We start from the raw sequence: 25,163 nt of genomic DNA on the forward strand, positions 1-25,163 counted from the left end.
TAAGCCTCTACACAAAAACCAATTCCAATTTGAAATACAGGTGGTAGGAAAGTCAAGCTCTCAGTCTGGCAGGTAGAGAGTCTTCCTCAGAGGTAGAAGCATTGATAGACTAAGATAAGACCGTACACCTAAATACCCAAATGACAAATATTTTCAACCAACATAGACTTAGAGAGCTTCCCTGGAACCACTTGAGAAACTGGCTCAATTTCACCCTACAAAGTAGACCTTGGTAGGAATATTCTCTGGAGAAGAAAGATTGGCCTCATGGGACATCATGACAAATTAGTGGTATTTTTCAGTTGACAAGTTCTTTTTCTTTCCCTTTCTGGAAAGAAGACGCCGTAACTCACTCTACTTACTCCATCTTTTTCGTGCACCCATTTTTTTTTTTAAATCGTCTTATTAGGTAGTGTCAGAATACATATGCCAGGGAGAAAAAGCTCCTACCCACTTTGGAAACTGTGCTTCATAGGGCTTGGCTGTGATCAGCCAGACTATTAGTTGTGTAGCTCTAAAGACTTGCTTCATTGCCCCCAATTCAGAGACCCATCTTGTTTTATTTTTATTATGCATAGCCCTGAATGGTCAATGATTTAGGTACTGTGACTTGGGGTAAAATATCAGAGACCATGTTAAGAACCTGATTGGCTATGCCTAGACTCCCATGCTATCTCTAGAAAGGGAATTCTGTTCCTAAACCCACATCACAATTATGGGTTCAAGATACCTTGACCTGTTGACCTACAGGATGATATCCATGAAGCTGTAGGCAAACTTTTTATGAATGTATTTTTTATGTGTAAACATCCCTTCATAATGGGACGTGATGCAAAATGGATTAATCACCTCTGAATGAGACTGTGTATTTCAGTGTTAAAAAGCACACTCTTGGCATTAGACCAAGTCTCCTCTCAGCTGCTCACCTGACTGTGTGACCATGGCCATGTTACTGATTCATCAGTGTCCCAGTTTTCTTGTCTGTAAAATAGGAATGATACTAGTACTTAATGCAGACAGCAGTTAAGAAGAATGAGTGTATGTCAACCAAGGCAAGCTCTCAGTTCTTGTTAATTTTACTCTCAGCTGTAGCCTTGGAAGACCCCACCCGCCCTTTTTAAATATACAAATGAGAAGAGAAGCCAAGTTTTTGACCCTTTGTGGTATATTTCACATATTTGGGGGAGTCAACAACAATAGCACTATCTGTGCTGTTCCGTTGACGCCATTTCTGAAGTGACCATTTATCTCTCAGGAATTACACGGTGACAGAACTTTTGAGTGGCTCAAAGTATTAATGACTTTGGGTCTCTCCTCACCTGTGCCAGTTCAAGGCGTATGACTTTGAGGTGAAAGGCCCTGTAAACTATTAGCAGCCGGCAGACTTGCAAGCCATTTATTTCTTTTTGGGACTTACTTACTAGGCTGAATATACTGTGTAATTGAAGCTCACTTCTCTGTCACTATAAAGCTGTGCAGCTATGTTCTTCTTACCAAATGCCACAGCTGACGCACCTCGGGAGCTACTTACTCCATGGATCTGAGGTCCAGTCATCTCTCTAAGTTATGATGGCCAATATTTCATAATGACCATTATTAGGTCCCCAAAGGAGAGCGTGTCTTCATCTTTTTGGAGACATTGGGTCTGATGCTCTTGTTCTTGGCATCCTGTATCATATTTGCACTGAAATATTATACCGCAGGGTTGAGCATGGTATTGGACCAGAGGAAGAAGGAAAAAAAAAAAAAGGCAAGCATGTCTAAACTAGAACCATTTTTTAATTTTGCTTTATGGATCCAATTTTGTGATATACAACGTTTGTAAGGTCCTTCAGTGAGAATGCACTCTAGTTGAAACTTGGCCTTGAGGTTATGCTGGCACCCTGATTTAGCTTAAAAAAAAGAACAGACTTTTAAAAAGCTCATCATTTTTCAATCAAGCATCAGTCATCGCATATTGCTCCCAACCTCCTGACCCTGTGATTAAATGCCAGCCCTCCTTCAATGTTAAGCTCATCCCCTCCGCCCTCGTCTTCACATTGGATTAGCTTTCTTTTCGCATTCTCCCCAGAGCGATCATGCTTCTTTCCGGCAGGGCGCTGAGCACTGACCATGCTCAATTATCACTGTTGCTTTTTTCTTTCTTTCTTTTTTTTTTTTTAAGACAGACTGTGAACTCATCCAGGTCAGGGCCATATCTGATTTACCTTTATCTCTTCCGCAGTGCTTCGGTAGGCATATGGCAGAGCTCAATAAATCTTGTATGGGTGAGTAGTCACATGGGTGGTTCCTTCTCATGATTCAGGTCCTCACTCAGATACTGGCTCTTCAAGAAAGATGTGCTTGACCCCCCAGGATAAACTTGCCGTGCATCCCAGGCACAGCCTGTTCTGTCATCCTGCTTTGTTTTCTTCACTGAAGCTATTCCTCGGGAATTATTTGCTAAGTTGTATATTCTCTGCTTTCCCACAGAATGTGAGCACTGTGAAAACAGGACCTTGTAGATCTTACTCATTGCTTTAATTCATGCCAGCTCTTGGCACATAGCAGGCCTTTAGTACAGTTTGGTGAAATGAGGGAGTGAATTTTTCCTAATTTCCTTCCAGTCCCCGATGGAAAAAGTTAGGGCTCAGTGTTTCTACCTTTTTTCAGTTTTCTGGACTGTCCTTAGCATTTTATCAGTAGGGTAAGTACAGTTTAAATTTCATCATGATTTATATGTTTTGTATTAAGCAAGCCAAACAAACAAAAAACTAGTTGGTAGAGATGATGCAGGTGGCTTTTTTTTTTTTTTAAGATTTTATTTATTTGAGAGAGAGAGAGGGCATGCACGGTGGGAGGGGCAGAGGGAGAGGGAGAAGCAGGCTCCCAGCTGAGCAGGGAGCCCGATGCGGGGCTCGATCCCAGGACCCTGGGATCATGACCTGAGCTGAAGGCAGACGCTTAACTGACTGAGCCACCCAGGTGCCCCATGGGTGGCTTTTTAAAGAAGGGATACTGGCCATTATTGTTAGTTGTGTCACTTCACTGGTTTGCAGTGAAGTAATCATCACTTCTGCATGGCTGGGGAAATCTTGCACCTTCCTGCACCCCTCCACATCTGTACCTCATGTATCTCTTAGTATTTTGATCCATTCTCCTACTGTCCGCCCCCCTCCCCGCCCATAAAAGCATTACCCTACTAGGTGCCTTATTCTTTCATGCAGCAACATTTTTGCTGGTAGATATCAGTGTTCTGCAAAGTTCTTTAATGCAGTTTCCCTCTTCAAAAAAATTTTAGATGTGCCCTTTAGATCTTCCCAAGAAGGAAGAAGAAGCAAGCAATGAAACTTTTCTCTTTCTGCTTGATCTTTCTCATTACCCTCTCTGTTTGCAGATACAGTATTTTATATGCACTGTCCTTAGTAGAGGCACAAACAGCGGAAGTCAGCCTCACCCTAGGAGTTGCATCTAACACTATAGCCATGTGCTTGGACAAGATGATTTAATCTGAAGTTCATAGACTTCAATAGAATTGGCTTCTTAGGGTTACTGGTTAAGGTTTCAGAGACTGCATGAAATTATATGCGAAATTGTGTGCTTCTATTCAGCTTTGCTTGAGAGAGGCTCTAACAGCTTTTTTAATCCTATTTTCAGTCAAGGCCATGGCCCAGTAATTTATAGCACAGACACTTGAGTAGAAATGGTAGTCATTGAGCCAAGAGAGAGCTAGAACAAACTCCAGTTATTTTTTAATCTAGCACTGCACTAAAGCTAATAAATACATATCATTGTCCAAGCACACTATGAGTAATGCTTCTCTGTTTATAATCGTAGTTGTATGTAAACTCTGGACAACTTGGGAAAGACTGAAAATAAGAATATGAATCACTTATTAATCCTAACATTCAGAAAGAATATTTTAATACATGACCTTTTACTCTTTGGGTGTGGGATGTATGAGTGTGATATATACAGATACCTATTTTTTAACAATGAGTTTATATTCTATGTACAGTTCTGTCCTGCTTTGCACATCTTATATCCATCACTAAATGTTCTTCACTACACCCATTTTTAATGGAGTTATAATTTTTCATCTTGTCGCTCTAACAATGTTTGCTCAGTCCTCTGTTCTTAGTTCAGATTTTTGTTTCCAAAATTGTTCCAAAAAATTGGAAACAATTTTTATCTTCTTTAAATAATACTGTGTTGAACATCTTTTTAGATAAATCTTTGTGAGTCTCTCTGATTATTTCCTGAATACAAACTCTAAATGATGAGTTTATTGGGTTAAAGTCAGCGATAATTTTTGAGTCCAGCATTTAGGATTATGTATTGATATATTTTAGAATAAGAAAGAAAGTTAGTGGGGCCTTAGATGAAAATGTGCTCAGGAGTAGTTTTATTCTGTTTGGAATCTATGAGTAGCCCCAGACCAAGTTCTCAGTCTTTCCATGGCTTTTAGTGGTCTCCATGAATTAACTACCAGATTGTCTCAATCAGTGAATCAGTCTCTCTGTCTCTCTTTGTTTAACTGTCTCTCTCTCAATATATGTAAGAGTTCCTTGCTCCTTGAACATTGCATTACCTAATTCAACACCACTGCTGTTTTTAAGCAAACATTTTGCAATGCAAAATTCTAAAGAATCCCATGTGTTCAATGACATGTGGATTAGTGACATAGTGTGTGTTAGAATGCTAAGGAAGAAGCCAAAATGTTTCCATTAAAATGCTTGAATCTAGAGATCAAGTACAAAGCAGAATGAATATCACAATGAGAAAATGTGAATTGATGCCATAGTACATTTTTATTACTTGTGGATCTACTTGGCTTATGATAGTGACTTTAGAATTCACCCCTTTGAAGCCTTTTGCATGATTTCCCTTCATTCTTCCAGTTGGTAAGGTTGGTTGACATTCTCACTTGCTTTACCCTGGAGGAAGTTAGGTCCAAAGAAGTCTGATCTCTTTCCCACAACTCAGGCTTGTTCATCTCGGTGCTGGAAGGGCAGTGCCTGGCTTCTGTTTGGCTTCCCCTGGTAGCGTAGCTGAACTATCGATGTCTTCTCTGTGTCCATTTAGTCGGCAGATAAACACAATTCTTAATCTCAACAGCAGTACTTAAAGAAACTGTATGTATACATTCATTTGGTGGGGGGGGGAGTTGGCAATTCTTGGAGGATGTAGAGGTTAGTGATGGCTCTTGAGATTTAAAAGGGCAGTAAAATGTTCTGAAATTTGCTATATTCATCTTACATAAAAAGACATAGGCTCTTGTTTACTGTGGTATCTATTGGTGTCTATGTGTGTGTTCATAAATAAATAAAGCTTTTCTTGTTGTAACAGTTACTAAAATAGGTAATAAAACCATCCATGACCCCATGAGCCAAAGAACACACTGTTTCGGCATGTAACCTTCCAGTCTTTGTTTCTAAATGCATATATATTCCGTTATTTTTTACTTTTTTCATATAAATTGTTGTATACAACCCTTATAAAATTTCACCAAGAATAACATTCACCATTTAGTTCTAGGAGAACATGTTCAGTAGCATAGTTTATGGTCTTGATATTTGAAAGAGTTCTCTTCATGTTATTTGGTCACATTCCAGTCACTTAACAGAGAATTTGCCATTTGTTTTCTCCAAAAGGACATCTTTTTCATAGGGAACTTTGGAAATTCAGGTCCCAACATTCCTCACTTCTATAAATCCCACTTAGACTCACACTTTGAATGTACCCTTCCCCGTAAAAGTTTTTCTGGGACCCCTCTGAAATAGCATTTGCTACCTTCTAGGCTCTAAGAGCAGATGGTACCATCCGTAGACTTTTTCTTCTGTCTCTTCTCCAAATTTCCCTTACTTTCTTTGAAGGAAACAGGTGAGCCCATGAAGACAGGCGCTATCTCTTCGCCTGTGCTTCGTCTGTAGCATGTGACACGATGTATACAACCCAAGCTTCCTGCCCCCTTGGGAACACGAAGTGCGATTTGTCTGGGGAAAACCACTGTCTTGCCGGCAAGTGTGGGATCCTGCTGCTTTCTGTCGTCCATCCAGTGCTAGGTCTTGGAGAATTCTGCTACATGATGACCTTTTCTGCATATTTTCCATTAGGTCTCCCAGTTGTTTTCAAACCATCTGAGTAGTTTTGGCTAAAATACATTATAAATTGTAATCAGGGGCTTTGTTCCAGCATTCATATTCATTAGATTTTAAGATTTAATGACTATGTGGACTTAAAGCAAATCCTTGGTTTCTTTTTTAAAAAGCACTCGAGAAGAGGCTCTCGAGTTTTGACATTTTGAATACTAATTTGTGGCCAGTTCTGGCTCCTGTAAAAGGGCTGGCTTTTTAGAAAGAAGATAGCAAAGAGGAACAAATTCCTCTTTAAATTAAAAGAAGCTTTTCTTATTTGTTGTAAAATACAACTTGTGGTGTCAGTTGACTTGGGGTCTTTTGGAATATTGTATGCACTAAGCAGACTGTAACTGTTAGCCCAGTGTGCTGTAGACTGGTTAATGGTTTTGTACCATTAATGGAAGGGCCATTAATGAATTAATGTTTATTTGTAGATAACTCTTTTATTGCCTCAGCAAGATATGAATATGGTGTTCTTGATAAAGGATTCTAGATTAAGGCCACGTCTGCTTAAACTAGCCCCTCCGATCCCTGCACTTCCTTGCCCGGTTATGAGTTTGGTGTGGACGGTCATGGAAAGTGGACCCCATGCGTGTCTTTGGGTGTATTTAACACCCGTCTCCTCCTGTACCTGCCATTCTGCAGTGTGCTGCTTGCATTCAACGTTGTGTTTTGGAGACCATCCATGTTACACATAGAGGGGGATAGCTCATTCCTTTTAACCTCTGCAGACTGCCTTATAGGTTGGCTGTTCCACAGTTTATTTAGAACCTCCAGTCCTTTCCAGGTTTCCTTTATACCAGCAGTGCTGCAGTGAGCATCCTTATACTTGAACCTTTCAATGGGCAAGTGTTTCTCTCTGATAGAGAAGGAAAAGTACCTTTATTTTATACATGAAATCTTAAAAGACAGGGAATTTAAGATGGTCAGGGTTTTTTTTTTAAAGATTTATTTATTCATTGAGAGAGAGAGAGAGAGAGAGAGCGCAGGGGGGAGGGACAGAGGGAGAGGAAGAGAGAGTCCCAAGCAGACACTGAGTGCGGAGCCTGATGCGGGGCTCGATCTCATGACCCTGAGATCATGACCAGAGCTGAAAGCAAGAGTCTGACACTTACCTGACTGTGCCATCCAGGCACCCCTAAGATGGTCAGTTTTATACATGATAAGCAGAATACAGATCAAAGCCATTTTCCCTGACTCCCCCTACCTAGTTGGAGATTCTGGACACATTTTTATAGAGGGTCACTGGGATCCTGGGTGAAGTCAAGTCTGGTAAAAGCTACCTACAGTGAAATGTTGCTTCTTCCAGTTAACTAAGAAGGTCAGTCTGAATTAGGAAAACATCTAAATTCGAAGACAATATTACACAATTTTGAAGTGTATACAGTGACCAGCATTAATATGACTTAATAAAATTCCCTGAGGGAATCACATTAATGAACACATAAAAGCACCTAATAATTTTTAAAGAATAATGACACAACTGAGTTGCTCAACACAGTTATTCTCATCCATAGGTAAAATATTTTCCCTACAATGGTTTCTGTATGTTAGCCTGTTGGGCAAATGACTTTCCCTAGTTAGAGGAAGGTGACCATCACCACTTCTTTTCTGAACGGTGTAAATTCTCAAAGTAAGGTGTCATGGTTGACACTGAGGGGCCTACTCTGTGCCAGGTATGAGGCTTTCCAATGTGTTGTCCTCATTGTCCAAATCCTATGAAGTGAGCCTGACTATCTCCATTTCATAAACTGAGGCACTGAAGCAACCCATTGAAGCCTGCCTGAGTTCACCCGACTTGAAAGAGTAATACTCATAGTCTCCTTAGATGTGGTCTTCAGACCTCCTGTGTCAGAATCTCCCAGATTTGTTCATACTGCAGATTCCCGGGCCCCACTCAGGGTGGGGCCTGGGACTCTGCATTTATAACAGTTCTCCAAGTTCTCTGTATGTACTTAGAAGTCTGAGATCCACTTGGCCAGACCGTGATGACCTCGTTTTGGTGATGTGATGAGCCTTGCCAGAAGAGTGTCCCCAGTGCCTTTGGGGACGAGCAATCCATGACAAGTCATGCCTCACTTGCAGTGAACACATTAACAGTACTCCTCTGATGGCTTCCTCCTACTCACCGGCTTCCGTTGCCTCGTGTTACTTGTGCTGAACTTAGCACAGCTCACGGTTTGACAAGTCACTTCCCAAAGCATTGAAATCATCACACTATAGAGGGATTAGTTTCTAAAAAAGGTTGAAGTTGCCAGTGCAAAATCATCAGATCCCAAGTATATCTTTTGTGCCCAGTACAGATGGAATCTGCATTTTGCATTCTAACCTTCGCTCCAACAAAAAATAAAAAATAAATAAAAAATGAGAGGGCAGCTTGCAGAAATGATTACCTTTGAAACACCATTATCTGCTTTTATTTTCCTTTCTAGCCCTCCTTTGCCACACTCCCCTGTTGGCAGATTTCCCATATGTCTGCCCCTAATCGCTGCTGACTTTTCTAGAAGTGTGAGGCAATCACCAGCCCCTTCCAGCTCTCACCCTCCCATGAAGGACAGCGTTCTGGAAGAGCCAGCTAGGATCAGTGAATACCTTCTTCTCCTCTTCTCTCAGCTCCATGAAATTTCACTCCCCAACAATCTGCTTTCCCCTTAAGGGTCTGACCCCACCTAGTGTCCTTTCCAAGCTAAATAGGAGTGTGCTTGGCTGATCGACATGCACAGAGAAGTGTGCCCATGATCTGGAGGGGTTCCTACACCAAGTTGAATTTGTGTTCTCTGCTGGCAAAAGAGCATCCGCCTTTGTTCTGGTGTTCAGCTCATCCAAATAAAGAAGGCATTTCCTCTCCTGAAAAGCAGAGGGGGAAAAAAGGAAAGAAACGACCAAAAAAAAAAAAAAAAAAAAGAAAAGAAAAATTTAATTTTATCCATGTAGTCCTCTGCAACTAAATATACACTCCTTCCTCTGTCCTGATTGGTCTGCTTCAATTGACAAGTGGATCATATGGAAAGGAAATATCCTGGACTTAATTGTAAGTTAAGTCTCTCTTAATCCAGAAGAGCATTTGAGATTCTGTCCAAGTGTTCAATTTCCCAGGCCGCTGAGGTCTGTGAATTTCTTTTCCCAGCCTCCAGGCTGCTGCAGTACAAGCCAGCATAGCTAATGCAGATAGATCTCCTGCCTCTCGCTCTCCTCCTCCCTCTGCTTTGATTCGATATGAACAGCCTGGTAACTCCGATGCTGGGGAGAAATCTGACATAACTCTGCAGATGGCTAGGTTGCCATGAAACACCTGGGGATTGTTCTTTAAGGAAAAGGTAACATTTATATGCTAATGATTTCTTCCCCTCTTCCCTCCTTGTTGCATTTTTTCCAGGGTTGCCAGTTCCCAAGAAGAGCCCAAAGTCGGTAAGGACTTACCAGTTACTTGGTTCTTGTCTGGGGGGTGTGGGGGGCTGGTGGTGGGAAGGGACGCCATCTGCTTGACTTCACAAAATGTGTTTTAGAGTAGGTGGGGGAGACAGTAGCCCGGGCTCATTTTATTAAGTTCTGGGGGTCTGTTTGATAGAGAAGGTATTGGGTTTATCTTTAACTGTCTAGGGATTTGTGGGCAGGGTGCAGAAGCCAGGTTAAACAATGTATGTTTGGAATCTTCTCTGTATAAATACAACTCTTGTTCAAATGGACAGAGTTTCTTCCGTGTTTTAACTTGATACAAATGCTATTGTTTCCTTTGGGAGGGGGGGTGGGGAAAAGCTCCACCTGCTTCCTGAGTCGGGTTGCTCTTAACTGGTGTTTCCATTCGTTCACCTGGGCAGATTCTCTCCCTGAGCTTTCTTATGCATTGAATGGTGAATTATTTACAAAATTAAAAAGGCTGCAGGTTTAAAAAAGAATTGCTCTGCCCTGTGTATATATCTGTGCTCACATGGAACAATGTTCACTGCCCCAGCACTGAGAATAAGACGTTTCCTTGCTGTCGAAATGTCCTTTGTTGTTTTGCTAGCTTTAGCAGCATTATGCTGCAGGTATAGGATTCTTTAAAAAAAAAAAAAAAAAAAAAAAATCAATGTTTTGCTGTCCTTTCTAATCTGGTTTCCCTGAAGATGCATTACCTAGTTGACATGTTAGCTAATAGCTTAGAGGCTGTGGTGTTTTGCTTGGTGGTGTGAGCTTCTGCTCCCAGGGCACTGACAACAAATTAAAATGCTACTTAAAAACTCAAAATCTGGAACTATGATGCCTGTGAAATTGATCCGGGGGAAAGAAGCTTCCCCATTCATTAACATTAGGATAAAGAGGGGTACTTCCACGTGGCTTAGACTATTGGGGGAGGGAGAATTTACAGCTTTCTGCCATCTGGGAAGGGAGAGCCTTTAAAACTTTGCAACTCACAGGGGCTGCAGCAGGATTCTTTCCACCTGTCTGCAAGCCTGGCGGCGAGAGGCAGAAGTTTATTAAGGAGATGAGAGAGGGAGCTTCCTGCATTCTTAAGCTCCGCTCCTAAGTTGTCCAAAGAGAAAAACCTGCAATAATTGATGGGATTCCAATGGCACAGGGCTGTGGCGACTGAAACATGTGACTCTAGGGCCGCTTCCCTTGTCAGTTTGTGTTAATGTTGCAGCTGAAAAGTGCCAGTAGGTGTCCACATTGGAACCACAGAGATGCCAAGGCGTGCTTGTGGTGTGTGTGTGTGTGTGTGCACGCACATGGCACATGTGTGTCCTCGTCCCTGGGTCATAGAAGCCTATTCAGCCTTCAGAAAAAGAGAAGCAAACCTGGAAGATCTGTCACATGAGCTTCAGTTAGCCAGCCTTTTTCCTCCGGCACCCTCAAGCATGCTGTGTGATGCACGGACTTCTTTTACACACCCCACAGGGATGGAGTCTTAACAAGGAGCATACCAGGGGCCATACAGCAGCTTTGCACAGAGAGCATGACCTCAAGTAGCAAGGCGTTCTTTTCGGGTTTGCATCCCGTTTACACTTACTTGGCAGAAGGATTTTTGTGGATTCCAGCTGCATCTTTCCTTCCCCAAAGTGTTTTGGGATTCACTGCTGAACTCGAAGGATATCAAACAGGTATAGAGCCTGTATTCACCAAGTCAGTTAAGAGAATTGCCTATGACAGTTTATTTTTGTAGAAGCCATGTCATTAGCAAGCAGCAAGCCAATTACTCCGGCTGCATTCCTAGGAAAAAAGCCTTCTTAACTGCTTTGCCCACAGTCTGCTGGCTCTTAATTACCACAAGCTAAGAGACTGGTGTGTTGCCGAGTGAGAAAAGAGCAAGCCCCCAGCCTGGGGCTTGTCCTTACCTGATTCCTGTGCCAGGACGGGGATGATGGCTTTCACAGCGTTGCTGGCACACTCGGGCAGCTGCTGTACAGAATTTGGGAACTCTCAGCCAAGATCTGCTGTTGTCAGTAGGGCATTGCTAACATCTGTGATCTGTAGCTCTGTACCGATGGGTTGAAAGCTGGTTCCCTTCCCCAGTTTGAATTTTGATGATGTCCTGCCAGAGAGACAGATGATGACGGGATTTCTCTGGTGCGGTCAGGGGGAGTCCATGGGGAAGCTGGATGTCGTGGTTCCAGAAAGCCAGTCATACAACGGAAGATAGGGTTAGTTGTGCAGGCTGTGTAATGAATGCACGCAGATTGTGCCTGGGTTGTGATATGCTGAGATTTACCATTAGCTCTGTGAATATACCATCTTAACCCGGGACCATGTTTCTGCTCTTCTCTTAGAGACTCCTGACATTGTTGGCTTGCTCATGTGACTGACAGCTTCCTTTTGCCCTCATACTTTTTTTTTTAATGTTTTCAATAATTAAGTAGTTGAGTTTTTATTAGAACAAAGGGACTTTTTGATCTTGTTTCCCCTCCTGGGCAGCCTCTACAGCTTACTCTTAATAAGCAGTTTCATCTAGTAGGTTTACTTTAAATGTTGAGTTTATGGGTTCTGTACTCATTGGGAACAATGGCAGTGTCTTCATAAAACGTTATTAATTTAATACCTGGACAGCCATAACATTAGGAATTTTTCTACCAAATGGCAGAGACAAAAATAAGACATATTTGCTCTCAGGTTTTAGACCTCACTAGGAAACTGATTCTGAGGCCCAATTTAATCATCCTGACTGGAAACTTATTTAACTGAGACTCTCATTCTGAATCACACACGAGGATTTTGTAAGAATTTAAAACTCTAGGGGCGCCTGGCAGGCTCAGTCAGTAGAGTGTGCAACTCCTGATCCCAGGGTTGTGAGTTCGAGCCCCGTGTTGGGTGTAGAGATTACTAAAAAAAATAATAATAAACTAAAAAAAGAAAAGAATTTAAAACTCTAAATATACACAAAACCCTGAATTTTAAGTCAGCATTCACTTTTGTTTTCTCACTAGCTCATTTCCGAACTATTACTTCCCTTTCTCCCTTCCTTCATCTGTCCATCTATCCATCTATCCACTTATTTAGCATTTAGTGTCAAGAATCTAGTAAGTGTCAGGTTTGGTGTGAGGCACTGGAAATACTATGATAAGTAAGTTGGTCAGGTGACTTTCTTCGTGGAACTTACAAACAAATGATGTTTTGATTGCTTCTTTCAAAAAAAGGACTCATCGTCTCAAATCACCAAAATTTTTATGTACTTTTTTCAGTGACATGTATTTGAGTATCTTCTATATGCCAGATCCAGGGACAGTATACAACAACATCGAAAGAGAAAACATTCCTGCCCTCATGCAGCTGGGAGAGATAAACAATAGGCACATAAACAGGCAGATCTATATGGATCCTCTTCATGGGGCATAAAGTCCAAAACTTTCAAAAGTTCAAGAAGCAGAAAGATAGGGGCCCCTGGGTGCCTCAGTCGGTTAAGGGTCCAACTCTTAGCTCAGGTCTTGATCTCAGGGTGGTGACTTCAAGCCCCTCATTGGGCTCCATGCTGGGCGTGGTGCCTACTTAAAAAAATTAAAATAAAAAATGATAATTATAAATAAAAAGCAGAAAGATCATGTAGAACCAGGGACAAACATAATGAAAATCACTCAGCTCTTAATTACAACAATGTAAGTTAAGTAGTCCCACAAAGCCAGAGAAAGGACCCAAGGGTGAGATGCTGTGATTGAGCTATGGAATTTTTCCGAGTTCCCCAGCAGCCTGAGCAATGTAGGAAACCATATCTACTTAGCTGTTACTGTCAGATCAAAGAAAGCATACCATATTCATAAAAGAGATAAAATTTTCCTGCTTAACTAAAAGACTTCTCACACAAAGTGTTCATATAGGGGACACCAAATATTGGAAAGATCAAGGAAGCCTGTTCTCTTCACCAAGCTGTTTGCAGCAAATGCAGCAAGCTCAAAGGGAGCAGTAGTGACAGGTTTCCCTTCCATGGTCCTCCATTCCCTTCCCCCGGAAGGGATCCTAAGGACATTGCTGACAACCAGTTGCTAAAAGATGTGAGGGAGGGATCTCTCAGGGAATGTGCCCAGAGAGTGACCCCAACCTGAATCACCCCATTTTGTGTGTCCTGCCTGTTTCTCAAACTCTCCTGGTTGTCTTAGCAGCCCAGAACCACTTGTCCCGCAACTAGGCAAGAATACATGGCATCAAAGCTACTGCAGGCTCCCAGGAGAAGCAGGAAGTAGTAGATGGAAGAAGGACTAGGATTGCTTCCGTAAATCTCCTTGCCCCTCAGCTTCTCACAGTGACCCAAACCCTCAACCCCTTGGAGTCTAGAAAATAGACTTTGCTTTTGTATTAGATTTCTATAAAACATCCCGTGTGAACCAAAATTCATTTTCCTATCCAGTTGCTACCTTCCTTTTCTTTTCCATTAATTCCTCTCCTCTGCCCTTTTAGAAGAGATTATTTGACTTAGACCCATAAATGATAAAAGAAAGAGACAAGGACCATCCTCTGCTTTGGCTTGGAATTGAGCCTCTGATTTTTGCACAACCTTTAATGACATTGGCCTAATATCTCATCAGCACTTGGAGTTTTTCCTGTTGTCCGTGTAAATCACTGCAGTGGCCTTCAGTCTTGGCAGATAAGTGAACTGTAAATAATTTTGCTTTAAAATGGATCAATTTGTCATTTTTAAGCCACATGAATTCTTTTCATCATTTAAGCTTCTAAGTGCTGTCTGTATTCATTTGCTCTTCCGAGCAAATATTTTCAGCTCACTTTATAAGTACCTTCATTTTGAAATCATTCCGTGAAATACTGATGAGTTTTTTTTTTTTTCCCCATTTCCATTTATAAAAACCACTGCATCTTCCCGATTTCCTTGGCCTGTCAATAGTTAAGAAATCATTCGTGTTAGGAGATTGGTACAGTTTTTTTTTTTTAAAGATTTTATTTATTTATTTGACAGAGAGATAGCGAGAGAGGGAACCCAAGCAGGGGGAGCGGGAGAGGGAGAAGCAGGCTTCCTGCTGAGCAGAGAGCCCGATGCGGGGCTCGATCCCAGGACCCTGGGATCATGACCTGAGCCGAAGGCAGATGCTTAACGACTGAGCCACCCAGGCGCCCCGAGATTGGTACAGTTTTATTCTAAAAGGTCTTATGACACAAGTTTATGGCTAGTGTGTGACCAAGGACTTTTATGTAGTTTTGAAAATTGAGCCCATTTCTCTTGTCCTAGTCAACTGATCTGATCTTTAAAAATAAAAATCTTCCTTCACAAAGATCAGAATCGTGACAAGAACTAGCATAGGAAATATCCATCTTAATATGTGGCACATCTTTCAACTAGTTGCTCGAGCTGGAGAGCTGGGAGGTGGAAATCCATGTTTCCAAGGGGTCCTCCCCCTCCTCCTCTTGCCTGCCCTTCACTCAGTCATTCAGCAATGCCTGTCGAATCTGAACCAAAATGTCTTTGACTTCACTTGTCCCTCCCCTTCATCATGCTCTTCCCTAGTGTAAACCTCTCAGGTCCCTTACATAGACTGCACAATAGCCTCCTGACCGGCTCCCTGCTTTTACTCCTGTCCACACTAACCTAGTCACCCCTCAGTGATCAGACCAAACTTGCTAGGAGTTACTTGGCTCCTGGCACATCTCTGCTTTAAATTTGTTAGTGAATTTCTTCTCCCCTGAACTAAGAATGAGTCCCAAACTCTTGAAAGTAGCTCACAAAGCCCTTGCAGCATCTGGTCTTTGAGCTCATTTCACACCACCCTACTCCCTTGCTTCCTTCTCTCTGTTCTTCAGACAGTCCAAACTCATTTTTGCTTTGAAGACTGAGCACATGCTGCTTCCATTAATGGCCTGTTCTTCCAGAAGCTTCTCCCTACCACCTATCTAAAGGACATTGCAGTATGTTCTTATCAAACTGTTAGGATTATTTGATTAATATCCATCACACACACACACACACACACACACCTCAATACACAAGTATAAATTCTACGAGTTTAGATACCATCTCTTTCTTTCTTATCCATTGTATCCCTGAGAATCTGACTCAGAGGAAGTCATCAGTATATATTTATTGGTTGAGTGAATAAATGCAATGTGGGTAGTTACTTAAGGGGGCCTCGTCTGGGTGTTCTGTCATTTGTGTGCTAGGTGCTTGCACAGTGCTAGTATGTGTAGAATAACAGACTTGAAAATGTATCTTTAACCACAGATACTTTTCTTTGAAAACATTTTCTTAGGAAAATGAGGAGAAAGACAATCCCATGAGATGCAACTCTGATCCTGTTCTATAACTAGCTGAGAAGTGAGTTTGTTCTCATGGGCCAGGTGTTCCCTAGGAGGTAATCCAGGCTGCTGTAAAGGGGACAAGCTGACTTTAATTTGAGAGACACATAAACATGACTTTTCTCCTGGAGCGTTCTGAGCTCCAATTGGATAAAAGACAACATCATGGATAATTAGCATGCCCACAGAAAGTCAAAAGGCATATTTTGAACTTTTGCACAAACACACAGAGCATAGCTTCAAAAAACTTAGAGTACTGAGATATTAAATATAGAATGCATCTTCAAATTACCTAGTTTTCATAATTGAACTTAGGAAGAAACATAAAGTGAGGTTAAATCTTATCAGGGGAAAATCCAAACAGCTACCAGATTATTGTGCATCAGCCCGTTAGTGTGGGTTAGAATGTGTCATTTAGTGACAACGTTAGTGGTGGCATTGTTTTTCAAGCATATTCTTGGGATGCTGCTTTACTTTAATTTTCCAAATTTAGGAACAAAGTGTAGATGGCATTTAAAAGGAATGCAGAAACAGTTTCAGAGGCAGTTTTACACACTCATTCCACATTCTGTCATTTTGTGTTAAATTGGACCGAAGTGAGTCATTTACTGGGAGGTGAGAAAGGGTGTTCAAATTTGCAAAGTGGCCCGAGCCATCTCTGGTAGACTTCATTTGCACACTCTGGTAACGGCAAAGCCGTCTCTTCAGTTAGACCTGAGATTGCTAGGTCCTCCGTGTCAGAGATGTGTTACGGGGGACAGCCCTTGAAGGGTCTTGGGAAGCCGTGAGGTGACAGGCAGAATCCGTGCACATGCATTTGTGGGCATGTGGGTAAAAGCACGTGTGCATTCTTAATGGGAGAAAAGTCCAGCCTGTTATCGGATTCTGTCAGTGGGGCCAGGGGGCCAGAAAGAAATTTTTCTCCAATTTAGGAAGAGGGAGTGAATGGCCAATAATTCGGTTTCCAGGGACGACAGAGTGACCCTGGGAAAGAAGAGTATGAGTTCCTTCAGATAACCCTGCGGTGAGGCTCCCTCTGGGTCCCAGGGAGGCTTTGTGAAGGGGAGTCTCAACACGGGGGAGCCTGAAGCTGCAGGGGTGGCAACTAACTGTGAAATGAATTTAGTGTCAATGGACCAATCCCACAATTCGGCATTTGCTACTCATTTGAGGAACCAAGGTGGGCGTTTGAATGGAGGGATGCAGTTCTCTGGGTGAACTCAGAGCTCCTTTATCTGTTGAATTATTTGCTTTTATATTTAAACTATCTTTTCCCTCCTTTCCTGAGAGGAGAACAAAAACAAAACACAACCAAAATGTAAAAAAAAAAAAAAAAAAAGGGCGCCTGGCTGGCTCAGTTGGTGGAGTATGCAACTCTTGGCCTCAGGGTTTGTGAGTTCAAGCCCCATGTGGGGGGTAGAGATTACTTAAAAATAAAATCTTAAAAAAATGTAAAAAATAGAAAGTAACAGTCTCCATTATTTCTCCTTACCAAGGTTTATTTTAAAACAGAAATAGCTTTAAATTTTGTTTTGATTATAACGAGCATTGTCTATACATTATAAAAAGTAGACAATACAGGAAAACATAAGGGGGGAGAAAGGCACCCTGAATCCCATTTTTTTTCTTTCTATGCTAGTGTGTTCGCACCAAAAATGGGCTGATGCTGCATGTGCTTATTTATAATCGAGACCCTTGTAAAGACCACAGTGAAGAGAAACACAGATTTCCACCCACATGCAAAAGCGAGTGGGGGATGTATCTGTCATGAACATTTTCTGACTCTGAAAGTCTTCAGCATGTCTCCAGGGAAGCAAGAAGGCAGCTAGTGAGCTTCTTAGGGCAGAAATCAGAGACCTGGCCCCAAGAGCCGAGTTTGCTGTTGGGGAGGACTGTTGAAAATTGGCAGAACCAGGTTTTAGTCCAAATCTTTGGAGTTCTGATCCATCCAGGTCCGAGCTGAGCATTTCATCTTCAGGGAACAGTGGTGACATGGGAGATGGTGGTGGTTTTCCCTGCCCAAACCTCAGTGTGTTTTCCTGGCACCTTCACCAGAGTATGTGGTCCCCTAGGGTCTGAGTGAATTAAGCCTCTCCTAGTTCTACCAAGACCTCTTTGCTAGTTTAGACTATGGGCCTCAAATTTCTGCAGGCACACCAAATACAATTGTAGGTGGTCTATCTTGCTTTCATTAACTACATGCCCAATTCTCCTCAACTTTGAAGCCTTGCCAAAATCTGTATTCAAATCTGTAATCTGTAATAATCGGGGTAAATGAAATTTTTGTCCTCCTTGGGCTTTACTTCAAATACTTACTTCAAAGCGAAGACTGGAAGGGAAGGGAGTCAAGGGGCTGAGATTTAAACGAAGGGGGACCTTGAACATTTCCATGGAGATGGGAAGTGAAAGGTGAAGGATACCTGGGGAGAGAGCAAGGAATGGTTTTGATAGGATTGATTGTAAGACCAAGGGGAAGATTTTGATGCTATACGGAAATTGAAGGAACTGAAATGCTCTGGATCAAAGATCTTCTAAACCACTTAAAAAGAATATGCTATGCAGGTTCTGTAAGAGAGGATGGAGATACCCTTTCTTGTCCCTCTATGATACTCTTAAGCAGGTAAGTATAGGGACATAGCATCTATTAAGTGAGAGGCAGGATTCCAGAGTTTTTATTTTGAATGGGAGAAACTGAACACCTGGGCTTACCACTATCTTTTATTCAAGAAAATAAGAACTGAAGTTATTTCATATCCTCCAGGAATTTTTCCTCCCACTAGGTTTTGCTCTCCATTCAATCAACATTCAAAGAAAGAGCATTTCATAAAATAGGAAGGGTCTTTTGCTGAGCAGGTTTTAAGGAACAGGAACCTGCTTATTCTATTGAAACTTAATGAAACTCTTTCCCTTTGAAAACTGCTTGGACTTTGGACAGGTTGCAAATCTAACAAGGCTGACCTCCTGAGGTCAACCCATATATAAAGTGTGATCTTGGTTTTTAAGCAACAGCAGTGTCAGGAGATCAAGAGGTGAAATGTGATGCCTGCAAAATTGACTAGCTAAGAATTATGGAAGCTCTTCATATGATAATTACTTATATGCTTATAAGTACCAGTGCACACAGACTGCTAGGCATGATTTTTTGAAAGGTCTCATCTCTTTTCCTTATAGTGTAGAAGAACTTCTGGCAAACCTTCAGGCAAAAATTGGGCATTTTATTATCGAAAGATGCAAAATGAGAAGTCCCCAAGAACATTTTTAGCCCTGATTGTATTTCTTCTGGATATTACAGCCTTACATTTAAATCACCCTGGTATTTTGTCTCAACATATTTTGTCAAAAACATGAGGATGTTGAAGTGATTGAAACATGTTGTCTCTCTCCCCTGAACTTCAAACTCAAATACCCAGTTGCTATTTGGACATCTCCAGATGGATGTCTACTAGCTCAAATTTATAAGCCCAGAACTGAACTGTTCCAACTTCAAAGACCCAAGTAATCATCCCATCATCTCTGCTGTATCAGTAAAAGGCAACTTCAGTTTTCTAGTTGGATCAGCACCGCCACCCCCACTTTGAAGCCATCCTTGATTCCTTTCTCTCACACCTTCCATGCAACCTATTAACCATTCCCTTGGCTCAACCTTCAGGATATGTCCAGAATCTGACCGCTGTTCTCCATCTCTGCCACATTACCCTGGGCCAAGCCATCATCCTCTCTCACCTAAATAATTACAGCAATCTCCTAAGGTCTCCCCAATTCTACCCTTGCCCTAGGACCTTTTAAAACCATTTTTTAAAAATGGGTGACAAAAATCAGGGTGCTAAATTGATATATCTTGTAATACATGTGCCTGGTGTCTTAGCTGGGGACCTCTGATGAAAACTGGGTTTGTTTTCCGCTACAGCCCAGAGAGCAATATGGTTTGTGATTATGTCTTTCCATCTGGCCCTCCCCTCTCTCTGTCTGCCAATCACCTGGGGATTTATCTGCATGCAGCATTAGCTGGAGAAAGATGGAAGCCAAAATGTTGTTGATATATTTATGTATGTGTGCATAGACGTGCTGAACAAAAACAAGCTGATGGAAACACCCACTCGGAGAACCAGTAACAATCTTCTCTCCTTGCTTCTCTCACTTGCTTGCTTTCAGCAACCACTGGAAAGAAAAGACAGCCAGAATAGCTCTCAGCACAGCGTCTCCAGCCACCGGAGCCTACACACGGCCTCCCCAGGCCACAGCACACAGGTGCTCCCCGAGTACCCACCTGCAGAGGCCCCAGCTCCAGATCAAACCGACAGCTCTGGGCAGAAAAAACCAGATCCTTTTAAAATCTGGGCCCAGTCCAGGAGTATGTATGAAAACCGACGTGAGTAGCACCCTGGCTCCTATCTTCCCGAGACCCCTGCCCAAGGCTGCAGTTGTCTCTTGAGGCTTCTTAAAAATAGATTTTCAGTGTATAAATGGGGTAGAAGTAAATCACGGTGAGAGTTCGGCAAAAGCTTCTCAGAATAGTGACAGAACCTGCTGGATGTTCTTGGAGGATCTATTATGTGTTCAGTTTGGTGGGGGGGGGCAAGATGTGGATGGTGGTCAAAATAAAGGGCCTGGATAAAAAAATGGATTTATTTTTCCCTTCAGTTAAAAGAAGTGGCAGATAAGAGCTGCTGTCTCATTAACTCTTCCCCGTGTAGAGATTGTGACATATTCTCGTGAAACAGCTCTGATGGACAATAGAACATAAATATGATTGGTTTGGATTGCAGGAGTAATGAGAAGAGATTAAATGCTTTCTTAGTGGTCTCCTAGTTTTTAAGACTACTGGTCATTTTTTTTTTTATCATTATCAGTCTTTTTAAACATCCCCCCTTAGAAAGGAAAAAAAGAAAGCAAGCAGTGAGTGGTTTGCGCTTTAATTATTTATACTGTGGTTAAGTGTGTTCCTTTGGCTTCACCTTTTCGATAAATATGAACTAGTGATGGCGTACGTTGTAACTTTTTGGCCCTTATAAATCTAACATTGCCTTCTTGTTTTACTTCTTACTTTTTATTATGAAATGATTCCAAAAATTGTTCATGGTAAATAATAATCATTTATCCTACCATTAGCAATGAAAGCTCCAAGGTGCTTTAATCTTAGGGGATGCAGACTAACCCGCATTTTGGTGGGTTGCTATTACTTACATTTTCTCATGAGTGTGATTGGTCAGGATGAAGCAACTCCGGAGGAAGGAAGGATATGCACTTCATTTCTCTTTGGGGCAGGGGATTGAAGAGAATGTTTAATGAGGTCTGGTGAAGGTTCTGATTAAAATTGGAAGACAGAAGAGAATCACTCTGCCCATCCTCTTTGTGCCCCCCACCCTCCAGCCCCAGCACAAGTTTTGTTTATGGCCACAGCTGTGGTTGTTTCTCAGGCAAAGCCCCCATGGCCCCAGCCTCTTGCCCACCCACTCAGACTTGGCTCTGAAGCCTTTCCTTTGCTGGCTGGAGCAATTCCTCCGTGACTCAAAGAAAACAGGGGAGCATGGCCAGCATCCCCATCTGAGAAGGAAAGTTGGCCATATTACTGGGTGAAATTCAGCAGTTACGGGGCAAAAGGCAAGTCTGGAGTCATGATGATTACCACATTTTGGAAGTCACTCAGGAGTCCCTCCATCCTTTCCCTCCTCAGGGGAGAAATATCATTGCCTTCTTACTATAACAGTGTGGGGAATTAAATAAGCTGTTTTGGCTGAGAGTTCCCTATGCTGACAAAAGCCAGATAATTTGAGTAGGAATTTATTTAGTCCCCGGTATTGAAAGACCCCTAGAGTATCCCTGAGGCCAGGTCAGAGGAAATGAAGTTCCATTGAGTGGAACATTCCTCATAAGCATGAGTTGCTAAGTATGAACCTGGGGTCTGCTCTCCCTATGTCTTCTCACTAATTGTAGTGATTTCATTGAACAAATGTTTCTCAAAGAGGAATATTTTCACATTCTTCTCACATTTCTCTCTAACCATGTGGCTCCTCCAATTAATGGCCCACCTTCAGTTGATGTTGAGATATTGCTTTATTGACCAAGCTCCTGCTTTTCTCAATACGGTATACATTTAGGACTTTCTCATGTGTGAATCTTGCTGTGATAAAATAAACCGTGTTCTGAAATGCTGGTGGGCATCAAGGATTGACAGACCATCCTGATGCATCCATTTAATAGGAGACTCCAGCTCAAATGCCATTTTCACCTTGATGGAAGCAAAATTCATTAAGAATTTGGTATTTAATCAGATTTTCAAAGAAGTTTTTTTTTTTTTTTTTTTACCAGAAATAAAAAGTAAAATACGTACTCCTACCCCACAGCCAGCTGCTTATTTAAGCATCGAAATTATTCAGGTGGCTGTCAGACTGAAATATTTGGAATGGGGCCAGTTTTGTCTTCACTTTCTATAACATCTATGGAATAGGATCCAGCAGCCCAAACGAGAATCCATTTCTTTTTGGTGATTGGAGGCTCCATAATTGAGTGATCTTAGAATCCTAATTGATGTTAAGATTCCCATAGATTTCTCCCTCACCATTCAATAAGGGTAATGAGACTTTTCCCCCCGTGGTAATTATTTGGTCTCTGTCACAGATTTTCTTCTTTTCACAGCACCTGCAAACAAACCTACATCAGTCTTGTCTTTTAATCAGTATTTTACTTTATCCCAGATCTGTTTTTCCCATTCCCTTAGGTTGTTTTTTATCTTCTCTTTTCCAGGGGGGAGGGGGGTGAAATAGAGCATGTAGCCTTGTTAGATGTGATTCCCCGCCCCTCCCCCCAAGACATACTGAACACCATACTCCAGGAAAAAACAGGGAAATTGAAGTCAGGAATAACACTTCAATTGGACCCATGTTATCCTCTTTTTATTTTGAAAATATATTTCTCTTATACTTCATTTTATTGTGAAGGGCAGTGTGAAGATTAACACCATCCCTGATCAGATTCCTTGACGTGGTCTAAATGCTGTGCAAAATACCATATTCTTGAAGGGCCATCTGTCAAAACACCAGGGTCAAAATGAATCAAGCTGAATTGCAGACGTGTTAATAAATCCCTTTGAAGGGCTTAAATATTTAATTAAAAACAAAGGCAAGCATGGAAGTCCTTTAAAAGCCATGTTGCCTGCTTTGTCTTTTCTCTAAGAACCTATCAATTACTCACATGTCTTTGAAAATGACACTGATGCAATCTTATTAGTAAATGTTCAGGAAGACCAGCTAGCATACACCAGTGTGTACTACAAAAGGAAGTCTAAAGCTTGCCTTTGAAACAGCACCTGTTCACAAAATAGGTTGGAAAGAAAAAAAGTCAAAGCTATTGTACCAACGATGTAAACCTGTCTTATTCAGGAGAATCATGCTTACACCTTTGGAATTGGTCAGTGGGATCCTTTATTGTAGTGAGTTTAAGGACGTTGGTTGTACTTCTAGATTTTAAGAGTTGTTATGACAGTTCTTATTTGTGTTTTGTTCAGTTCTTGGCCAGATCTGATGATTTGTGTCTCTAAATAAAAGACTGCTCTAGGGGCCTGGATGGCTCAGTCGGTTAAACATCCGACTTTTGATTTCAGACTGAGTCGTGAGATCGAGCCCTGCGTCCGGGCTCTGCGCTGAGCCTGTGGAGCCTGCTTGAGATTCTCTCTCTTCCTCTCCCTCTGCCCCTACCGCCTCCCTCTCTCTACCTTAAAAACAAAACAAAACAAAACAAAACAAAAATTATATGGTTGAATTGCTGAGAATTCATCTGAACAGGTATTAGTGCAAGAATGAATTCCATTGGGAATCTTTAAATAAATCCTGTAGCGTGGCAGTAAGAGAAGTATACATAATTTTTTTTCAAAAGGAAATCAGGGTTTAGACAAACCTAAAGTTCATGATATGATTAAAACAAGTCATACGAAAATGCGTACTTTAGGGTATAATTAAATATGAAGAGTCTAAGATGGTAATGGTAGTTGTATGAAATTCTCAGTGGAACAACTCAAAATACCAGCTTTTTGACAAGAAAAGCACCATGAAAAAAGAAAAAAAAAAAAACCAGAATCAAACTATAGTCTTTAAAAATCCACAGCAGCCATGACCTTTACTGTGAAAGCTTAACTGCACGTTCCTTATCAATCAAAACTAAATTAAAATGAACTAAGAGAAAGCACATACATTAAGCTTTGCAAAATTGTGAAATTAATATTCCAGCTATGTCACCTTCGCCTGCATCGGGATTGAGCAAGGGGGAAAGAGAAAGAGAGATCAATTCCACGAGTTTTGGAGAATGTCAGAGTAAGGATCTGCTGAACACTTTTATTTCTCCATTATTATTCATACTGTTTGATGTTGCCATTGGTCCCGGGCGGGGGCGGGGGGGTGTGCTGGGGAAAAACTCAGAAAAGGGAGGGAAGAAAGAGAACCGCCATGAACAGAAGCATTATGGCGCTCTTGTTGACCAAGCACAGACCAAAGACAGGATGACATAAAAAGCGATGGGCATATTGTATCTAAGTCTGGAAATTTGTGTCTGTAGTAATGGAGACACCAGGAGGTTTCTCTGCAAACCTGGTGATTCCATTCTTTGTAATTATCAAAGGAAGTCTTTTGACTGCTTTATTGAGTTGTCCCTGGCATTACCAAAGGATGTAACTGCTGACATTGTCCCCTCTGCAAGGGCTTTAAAAAGGAAGAAAACTGGACAAAGTTTTCTTAGTTCTTTTTGATTGAGTCTCACTCAAAAAAAAAAAAAAGGTGATATTAATATCAGAAAGATCATTCTTCCCTGCTCCATTCTCGTAAAATCTGCCTGAAATAAAGAAGAGAATAAAGCATTTTGGGGGAGTGGTCTAGAAACTTCGGTGCCCCTGGGAAGGCAGCAGAGAACACAAAAGAGAGAAGTCCTGTAATTCTGTAACATGGTTCCCTGCTGCTTTATCACCTATGTTATATATTTGGGTACGTGGAATTTGGTGGAAGAATATAATGGTTAAAATGCCAACGTCAAGGTGCCAGAAGACCTTCTTTGTAACATGTCTGTGTTGGTGTATCGTGTTTGTGTCTGTGTTTTCCTAGCTCATCATTGGCATCTTCAACATCCTTGGTGTCCTTGGGCATCTTCCTTTTCAACAGGAAGCTCTTTAAATCAATTTGCCGTTTCCCCATTGACTCTCAGAGGGAACAAATGCTATTTCCCTATGGACTAAACTGAATGATAAGCCTACGTCTTTCGGCCACAAACACCCATACCATGACACTGGATGCCTAAATGAGCGACTGAAGGCAGAAACCTGCTGCCTTTGATGTCACTGTAGCATGGGCAAGT

General features: G+C 41.6%; 1 protein-coding gene across 5 annotated transcripts in view; it reads left to right on the top strand.

Annotated features, from left to right (window-relative positions):
* MAGI1 (membrane associated guanylate kinase, WW and PDZ domain containing 1) overlaps positions 1 to 25,163 on the top strand; it is a 616,636-nt gene that overhangs the window by 561,681 nt on the left and 29,792 nt on the right. For 4 of the 5 annotated variants that reach the window (XM_044921248.1, XM_044921255.1, XM_044921251.1 and 1 more), the window contains 3 exons: positions 9,496 to 9,527; positions 19,980 to 20,196; positions 24,050 to 24,133. In XM_044921248.1, the coding sequence (XP_044777183.1) occupies positions 9,496 to 9,527; positions 19,980 to 20,196; positions 24,050 to 24,133 (333 nt within the window). The remainder of the gene's footprint in view (positions 1 to 9,495; positions 9,528 to 19,979; positions 20,197 to 24,049; positions 24,134 to 25,163) is intronic. The other variant, XM_044921244.1, reaches the window with a different exon arrangement.

The sequence above is a fragment of the Neomonachus schauinslandi genome, chromosome 1, assembly GCF_002201575.2.
Source record: "Neomonachus schauinslandi chromosome 1, ASM220157v2, whole genome shotgun sequence".
Taxonomy (NCBI): domain Eukaryota; kingdom Metazoa; phylum Chordata; class Mammalia; order Carnivora; family Phocidae; genus Neomonachus; species Neomonachus schauinslandi.